At 45.0% G+C, this 9179-nt stretch overlaps 1 protein-coding gene across 4 annotated transcripts in view; it reads left to right on the top strand.

The window, feature by feature from the left end:
• The first annotated feature begins 838 nt into the window (after window positions 1-838).
• Window positions 839-9179, top strand: part of Spast (spastin) — a 48202-nt gene continuing 39861 nt past the window's right edge. For 2 of the 4 annotated variants that reach the window (XM_031357776.1, XM_031357775.1), the window contains exon 1: window positions 843-1490. In XM_031357776.1, the coding sequence (XP_031213636.1) occupies window positions 1082-1490 (409 nt within the window). In that variant the 5' untranslated portion in view covers window positions 843-1081. Of the gene's footprint in view, window positions 1491-9179 lie in introns of all 4 variants that reach the window. The other 2 variants (XM_031357777.1, XM_031357778.1) reach the window with 2 other exon arrangements.

The following is a 9179-nucleotide window of genomic DNA, read 5'->3' as shown; positions in this document are numbered from 1 at the left end:
CTGATTAGATAGGTAGCCTATCAAAGGAATAAAGAAACGGTGAAGACATATACACACATTCACGTGCACACACAGATAGTATGGATTCTACTCAGTATGGTAACTGCAAAACCCAAGAATGACCGCATTTACATAATTAATTCTGAAATAATACAAACATGTAATAGGTTAGTTGAAGAAAGTAGGGTTCGTGGCCCTCGTGGTAATAACGTTTTCCGTTTAGGATGTCTTGAACTTTGTCTCTGCACCTGTTTCCCTCTCAGATAACCCAAATTGCTACACACTGCCTCTGATATGAAACTTAGATCAGCCATCCTTTGCAAAAGACCTATTAGCTCAACTAGCAGAACATAAAGATAAATAAGAAAATGGAAGTAATGATGCACACCTGTAGTCCTAGTTTTGGGGAGACGGAGGCAGAAGGATCAGGAGTTGAAGGCCTCCTTCCTCAGCTACAACAGAAGTTGGAGGCCAGCATGGAGAAGACACCTCGTCTCACACAAAGGCAAACAGCCGCACTGAGAAACAGCAGACCTGAGGACTAGTAAAGCCACTCACGCTGTAACCCCCATTCTTAAATTTACTATCAAAGCTCCCCTGTTCTGATTCTTCAAAAGCCGAAAAAAATCTGCTGAGCGACGAACTTCTGGGACCAGGACAAGCCGAACCGCGCCTTCAGAACAGTAGCTCCCAGAGTAAGGGGCATAGCAGGGGCGTGGGGCGCGGGGTGGCCCGCACATGCGCACAAGCTCCCCGGTCAACAAAGACGGCGGAGTACGCGCGCGCACTAGAGACAGACACCGAGGACGTGCGCGTGCACGGCCGCCGCAGAGAGGTGCCAGCGGGCCAGAGGACAGAGGACGAGGAGGGGAGGGAGCCACCGGCCGCCGCAGGAGGAGGGGACCGCGGGGTTGCGCTCCCGGCCAGCGGAGGAGAGGGGCGGGGCCGGCGAGCGGCGCGTGCAGGTGCCAGGCTCCCGGGCTCCGTGGGCGCGCGAGCCGCTCCGTGGCCGCCGCTGCCGCTCGGTCGCCGTCCGTCTGCGGGAAGCGGGTTATGGCGGCGGCGGCAGTGGGAGCTGTGAATGAGTTCTCCGGCCGGACGACGGAAGAAGAAAGGCTCCGGCGGCGCGAGCCCGGCGCCCGCCCGGCCTCCGCCCCCCGCCGCGGTCCCCGCCCCTGCCGCCGGCCCGGCCCCTGCGCCCGGCTCGCCGCCTAAGCGGAACCTGTTTTACTTCGCGCACCCGCTGGTCGTCGGCTTCGCCCTGCTGCGCCTGCTGGCCTGCCGCCTGGGGCTCCTCTTCGCGTGGCTCTGCCAGCGCTTCTCCCGCGCCCTCATGGCGGCCAAGAGGAGCTCCGGGACCGCGCCGGCGCCCGCCTCGCCCTCACCCCCGGCGCCCGGACCGGGTGGCGAGGCCGAGAGCGTCCGCGTCTTCCACAAGCAGGCCTTCGAGTACATCTCCATTGCCCTACGCATCGACGAAGAAGAGAAAGGTACTAGGGGCTGGAGGGAGGCGGCGGCGGCGGGCGGCCCTGGGAGGACGCCACCTGCGTCCCTTGCCTGCACCCCCGGAGTTGATCTGCCCCGGGAGTCCGAGTCCCCACAGGCCAGACCCTGCTTTGCTACCTACACCTAGTTAGTAGATCCTCACCCCTTTCAGGGCGCCCTAGCTCTACTTTGTTCCGGCACCCCCACACTTGTACATTACCCAAGTCCCTGTGAGACACCCAGGCGTGCTGATGACAGTGACAGTTGGTCTAGAGTGACCACACGGGATTCTTTCTAATACTGTAAACAATGTTGCTTTCTCTGAGCTGGGATTCCAAAAGGTTTTGTTTTCGAAGAAGCTGTGTATAAACTTAATGAGGAGAGTTCTGTAGTGCTTGGAGAGGGAGGAAAAAAGGAAAAGTGTTGACTTGAATTTGAAAGGGATAGCTGCATATATTGCCATATTCTGAAGTTTCATGAATTATTTTTATCAATATAGTGAGTCTTGAAGTTTTTTTTTTTTTATTGAGCTGTATTTCAACCGCTGGTTGCTTTGATTTTTATTAAATCTTTATTCCAAGGCACACTCGAGTTTCTAAATTTTAATGTTAAAAATGTTAAATGAATGAGTTGGGTAAACACGCATGTATCATTATGCCATGGAACCTAAAACAAAGCTCCTGCCTCGAGTGAAGGAAGGAATACTGCATACTTCAGGTTTCCTTCAAGCAGCACCTTCTAACCTTTGCGTGGCGGGCATTGTGCAGTTCACTTTGTATGTGTCTCTGAGGTGAGAGTACTATCATCAGGACAGGTCTTTTACAGGTGAAGTTACTATTTACAAGATGGAAGCAGGTGGCCCCAAATCTATGCTAACCGTTCATTTTAAACTTGTGTGGAGAGCCAGGCAGTGGTGGTGTACGCCTTTAGTCCCAGCACTTGGGAGGCAGAGGCAGGCGGATTTCTGAGTTCGAGGCCAACCTGGTCTACAGAGTGAGTTCCAGGACAGCCATGACTACACAGAGAAACCCTGTCTTGAAAAACTAAAAGAAGTAAAGAAATAAAGATGGCGTTTTGGGGGTAGTGGCAAAGTCTTGTAATCTTAGCACTTGGGACAGTTAAGGCTGCCAGCCGTTGTAGGCTACATAGCAAGACCTTGTTTCAAAACAAAGCAAAAAGTAAACTGGATCTGTATTTTCATGGTTCTCTTCTAGCCTAAAGTTTTTTTCCCTTAGTGTATTAGAAAATTTGTAGCCTAGCTTTAATTCTATAATTGAAAAAGAGTTCACTCGAAAAACAAAACAAAAAAAAAAAAAGGAAGAAAAAAGAAAGAGAAAAAAAAGAGTTTTGGTTTTGTTTTGGTTTGGTTTGGTTTGGTTTTGGTATTTTCAAGACAGGGTTTCTCTGTGTAGCTCTGGCTGTCCTGGAACTCACTCTGTAGACCAGGCTGGCCTCGAACTCAGAAATCCACCTGCCTCTGGCTCCCAAGTGCTGGGAAAGAGTTACTATTTGAAGTCTGCCAACTTTCGGCTATACTTGACAACTCAGAGCTTCCGTCCAAGAGACTTTGGTTTTCTTTCCACTGCGTACAGATGTGTGAGCAGATAGACTGACTTGGGTATGCAGTCTTCAGAAGCTCGCTGACTCTAGTACACTGTCAGCCGTGGCCATGTCTTACGTTGCCATCCATTAGATATGTCACTCACCAAATGTGTGCAGTGCCTACCAAGGTCAGGGGATGGATCCCCTATGACAGGAGTTACAGTTGTGAACCACCGTATTGAGTTCAGTGCTGAGCCCAGTCAGATTCTCTGCAAGAGCAACCAGTAAACCTTTACTGAGCCAATGAGTTTTGTAAGGCATTCCAATGGTTGAACTTCTTTGAAAGAGAGATAATCTGTGACATCCATTTATATATGAAGAATCAAAGAGTGGGCTCAAAGTAGCAGAACGAAGAACAAGAGTTAGACAGTCAAACTTAATATAGGCTCATTCTTTGATTTTATTTATTTATTTAAGATTATAATTAAATCATTCCTCCCATTCCTTTCCTCCTCAAAATCCCATGTATCCCTCCTTGTTCTCTGTCAAGCGTATATGATTTCATATTGATCAATATTTCTCTCTCCCTCTTTCTCCCTTTCTCTCTCTTTCTCTCTTTCTCACTCTGTTTCTGTTCTGTTTTGTTTTGTTGGGACCTGGTTTTTCTGTGTAGCCTTGGCTTTCCTGGAACTTGCTCGATAGACCAGGCTGGCCTCCAACTCAGAGATCTTCCTGCCTCTGCCTCCTGAGTGCTGGGATTAAGGTTGTGCATCACCACTGCCTAGCTGTTGTTTCTCTCTTTTTAGTACTGGGAAAGAGACAGTCCAAATACTTGAGGAAAAGAGTTGTAATCATGGATCTTTGGATTAACTAGAACATGACCTAGCATGTTTTGTATGATGCCTATTGATAAATAAGTGTGAGATCTCCTACATAATACAAAGATGGAGGTTCAGAGGGTGTGGTTCAGTTTCTCAGATTGGTAGTACCTAACTGTAAGGGCTGCAGTGTGCTGTGAGAAAGTGAACCAGTTTTTCAGGATGTTGTAGGCTGAGGACTCTGGCATCAAGAACAAAAGTATTTAAATAAAATAGTCCTCATCAGTTAAATTTTTTCCACAATTTTATTTACTAATTTTCCTGTTGTGTGTGTTTTTTTCTGGATGTACATGGTGCACATAGTGCATAGTGTGGAAGTCAGAGGTTAACCTGTGCTGTTTAGTTCTGTCCTACTAGGGGGGACCGCAAAATCAAACTCAGATTGTCAGGTTATCGGGCTCAGCCCTCTTAGTCATGTTCATATTTGGGCTTTACAGCTCCAGTGTGCTAGAGTTCATCACCCTCATGGCAAGGAGGCATGGCAGTAGGCAGGGAGGCATGTGGCTGAAGTAGCAAGCTGAGAACTCATACCTGCACCTTAAGCAAGAAATGAGAAAATGAACAGAGAGGAAATGGGCGTCTTCAAACTCTCAAGGCCCACCTCCAGCGGTACTCTTCCTCCAGCAAGACCACAGACACCTCTCAGCTTCCCAAACAGCACCACAGAGGACCAGGTGTTTAAACACACACATGTATAGGGAACATTCTCATTCAAACTACCACACCATATAATTGTCTAATATTTTTTGTTTGTTTTGGCTGTCCTGAAAGTCAGTATGTAGACCAGGCTAGCCTCAAATTCAGAGGCCCATCCATCTGTCTCCTCTTCCTGAGTGCTGGGGTTAAAGGTATGTGCCTCCACTTCCAGCACTGATTTTCTAACTTTGTGTAGTTCAGCATTGTACATTATTTGAAACACACAAAAGTCTGTCCACATCTGTCTTCCTAGATTGAGGGTAGAGAGAAGTCTACCCTGTGGAAAGGGTTAACCTCAGACTTAGTTCCCTTTTGCTTTTTGACTGCTTTAGTGGACTATGGTGGGTCACAGCGGTGCCCAGCACTTAGGAAGCTGAGGCAGGATGATTAGTGAGGCTCGAGGCCAGCTTGAACTGCATAGTAAGCTCTACAAAACCCTGTTTTCAAAAACTGAAAGAAAAAGGGGATTCTTTTTGAAATTCTCCTTGATTAGAAGCAAAACATGAGGATGACCAGAGGTTAAAGGCCAGCATGGTCTGTGTTTGGAGTTGGTAAGCTGCACGGGGCTTTAGCAACCATGATGGGACCCTGCTGCAAAGGCCTCCCAATTAGAGTATCGAAAAAATAGTACAAGAACATGAGTTTTTCACAAGCATCACCTTCTTTCTGACTGCTCAGCATTTAGTGTTATTTGCAAAAAAAGATGAAAAGATGGCCACTATTAGAGGCCTTGTGCCTTGTTTGCTTTCTGTTTTGTTTTAAAGCTTGTTGTCTTAAATGGGTGATAGTGGCACACGCCTTAAATTCCAGCACTCAGACTTGGGAGGCAGAGGCAGATGGATCTCAGGGCTTGAGGCCAGCCTGGTCTACAGAGTGAGTTCCAGGATAGACAGGGCTATACAGAGAAACCCTGTCTCCAAAAAACAACAACAAAAAAAAATAAAAAGAAAGAAAGGAAGAAAGAAAGGAAGAAATCTGCCTTGGAAAACAAAAACAAGAAAAAAAAATACCACAACTTCTTTTTTGTTTTTGTTTTTTATTTTGTTTGTTTGTTTGGTTTGGTTTGGTTAGATTTTTCATTTTTCTTTATTTTTGAGACAGGGTTTCTCTGTATAGCCTTAGCCATCCTGGAATTCACTCCCAATTTGGCCTCAAATCCAGAGATCCACCTGCCACTGACTCCCTAAGCGCTGGGATTTAAGGCATGTGCCCCACTGCCCAGCTTAAAACTTTATTTATTTATTCTTTTCTTTATCTATTTGTCTAATCTTTTCTTTTTTCTTTCTTCCTTTTTTTTCCTCTTTTCTTTTTGAGATTTTTCTCTATGTAGCCTTGATTATCCTGGAACTGTGTAAACCAGGCTGACCTTAGTTCAAGAGATCCGCCTGCCTCTGCCTCCCTAGTTCTGAGATTAAAGGCATGTGCCACCATCACCCAGCTTAAGACAATTTAAAAACTATATATTTTATTTTATATGTATGGATGTTTTACCTGCCTATATGTGTGTACACCAGTATGTGTACTAAAAGAGGTCAGAAGAGGGAATCTGATTCTCTTGGGATAGGAGTTACAGAAGATTGTGAGACACCATGTGAATGCTGGGAATTGAATCAGTGTTCTGTGAAGAGCAGCTTGTGCTCTTAACTGCTGAGCCATCTCTCCATCCCTTGTTTTGTCTTGTTTTTTTAGTCACAATGTATGTGGTTAATGTGGACCTTAGATGGTTCCCTTATTCCTGGTTAAATATGTAAATGAAAGAATTACTGGATCATGAACCAAATAGGGTTAATAGCATAGGAAAGAACCAGGCTCTTTAGCCAGTTAATGGTACTAGCTTGTATTAGGGCCAGCAAACATGAAATTTTGGTCCATTGCCATTTGTATTAGATTTTTGGGGTGGTTTGTTTTTGTTGGTTTCTTAATCATTGTTCTATTGCTGTGAAGAGACAACCATGACCCAGGCAACTCTTATAAAGAAAGCATTTAATTACAATTTCAAAGACTTAGTCATAGTGAGGGCATGTTGGGAGCATGGAGGTACTCATGGAGCTAGAGTAGTAATGGAGTTGCATCCTGATTCACAGGCAGAGAGTGAAGCATGGGTGCTGGTGTGGTCTTTTGAAGTCTCAAAGCCCACCCCCAGTGACCCACATCCTCCAATAAGGTCACATCCGCTCCAACAATGCCACACCTCCTAATCCTTCCAATTCTTTCAAAGCCTTACACTGCTTGGTGAGTAACCATTCCAAAAAAAAAAAAAAAAAGCCTGTGAGGGCCAGTCTTACTCAATCACCACAGCTGGTTTGGTTTTTCTGTTTTAAATTTAGATATGTATGGGCATTTCTTTGAATTTCTGTATTTGGGTGATAGGGATTGAACCCTAGGGCCTTGTACTTACTGGTTTGACAAGCATTCCATCTCTGAGCTACATCTCTAGACCTCCTTTTACTTAACAAAAGAAGAAAATAGTTTGTGTGTGTGTTTGTGTTAGGGGCAGCAGAGTGGAATGGAGCATACATGCATGCCACAGTGTGTTCCTGTGGAAGTCAGTCTCTGACCCATCCTGTGGGTCCTGGGGATCAAACTCAAGTGGTCAGCCTTGGTAGCAAGTGCCTTTACACACTGAGCCATCATGCTAACCCTCGCTTTAGTTTTTGAGACAAGATTTCGGAAAGTTCTCCAGGTTGTCCTTGAAGTCACTCTGCAGTGAGACCTTGAACTTATGATCCTGTTGCCCCTCTAACTCTGAGGATCTGGGATCAACAGGCCTGTGCTGCTGCTCTGAAGACCGGATTTGTTTGTTAGTTTGTTTGTTTATTTGTTTTGTTTTGTTTTGTTTTAGGTTTTTCAAGACAGGGTAACTATATAGCCCTGGTTGTCCTGGAACTCACTCTGTAGAGCAGGCTGGCCTGGATCTCAGAAATCTGCCTGTCTGCCTCCCAAGTGCTGGGATTAAAGGCGTGCACCACCACTGCCTGGCTGGAGACAAGGGTTTTAGTTTGTCTTCTCGGATAAGTGGAGGTATTGGGTGTCTTTACCATTTTGCTTCTCTTGGACAGCCCAGTTTGTTTCATTTTGCCCACTTGGGAATTAGAGATTGAACTCAGGACCATTGTACATGCTAGGCACATGCTTGACCACCAGACTGCATCCTGCGTTGTTTGGTCATTTTAATCATTGCTTTTTAAGAGTCCTTTGTGTGTTCTGGCTGCATATACTTTATTAAGCATGGTATTTTTGAAATTTTTAAAAGCTTGTTTGGTGTCTTTTCATTGTTAGAACATTGGCATTAAGGTGGGTAGTGGTATTGTATACCTTTTAATCCCAGTCCTCAGGAGGCAGAGTTTGAGGCCAACCTTGTCTACAGAGCAAGTTCCAAGACAGCTAGGGCTACACAGAGAAACTCTGTCTTGAAAAAAAAACCAAAAAAACAAAACAGAACACTGGCATTGAAGAGCAGGGGTTTGAATTTATTGAAGTTTAGGTTATCCCCAGTTCTATGGCTTTTGCTTTTTGTGTTTTCTTAGAAATCTCTAATTGCCTCTTGGCCCTTTGCCTAAAATCAGGTATCAAAATCTCTAATTCAAGTTCTCAAAAAAAAGTTTTGCTTAAATGCTCTTGAGTTTTACACCCTAGTGAAGGCCTTGCAAGGTGACTCTTGGCTAAAAGGCTTTTTCTTCAAAATTGATGGTGTGGGTTTGTCCTGGGACCCACAAAAGGCACATAAAGGTGGGAGGAGGGCATCATCCCTTCACAAGGTTGGCCTGTGACCTCCACATGTGGGTTGTGTCCCCGGTATACATACAGACACATATAATACATTTTATCATTTAGAATTAATTTTAAAATAAAAAGTTTTAGAGAAAGTGTAACTGACAAGCAAATGCTGATGTCAGTGGGCCAGAGAGATGGCTCAGCAGTTAAGGCTTTTGCTGCCAAACCTGTTCAATCCTCAGGACCCACCCAGGAGGAAAAGAAGTCTCCTGAAAGGTGTCTTCAGACTTACACTAGCACTTGCATGCACATACAGAGACAAAGCTAAATAAATATGTCTCCGTTAAGGTTTTTTTTTTTTTTAGATTTCTTTCTTTTATGTATGTGATTGTTTTGTATGTATGCTATGTTTATGCCTTCTGCCTGAGCAGGTCAAAAGGAGGACATCTGACCTACTGGAATTGAAGTTAAGGGTGGTTGTGAGCTACATTGGAGTTCTGGGAATTGAGTCTGGGTCCTCTGGGTGCTGTGGTCCTAAGGGTGCTGAGCCATCTCTCCAGCCCCCCAGTATATAATCTTAAAACTAGAGAATGTTGCCAGCTCAAGCTCTCTATTGGCATTAAGAGTACACCAGTGAGACAGCACAAAGTACCTGATACTCAGCCTAGAATTTAATCCTCACACTCACCACTGAAGGAGAGAGATAGCCAGCTTTCTAAAGTTGTCCTCTGACCTCCAAATACGCACTATGGCTCACATGTTCTTCCCCCCCATATACACTAATAATAATAATAGTAATAATAGTAATAATAATAACAACAACAGTAAAATAAAAATCTTTAAAGCATAAGAAGACAAAAAAAA

Source organism: Mastomys coucha, unplaced genomic scaffold (assembly GCF_008632895.1).
Source record: "Mastomys coucha isolate ucsf_1 unplaced genomic scaffold, UCSF_Mcou_1 pScaffold6, whole genome shotgun sequence".
Lineage (NCBI taxonomy): Eukaryota > Metazoa > Chordata > Mammalia > Rodentia > Muridae > Mastomys > Mastomys coucha.
This window is presented reverse-complemented; position numbering and strand designations above follow the sequence as displayed.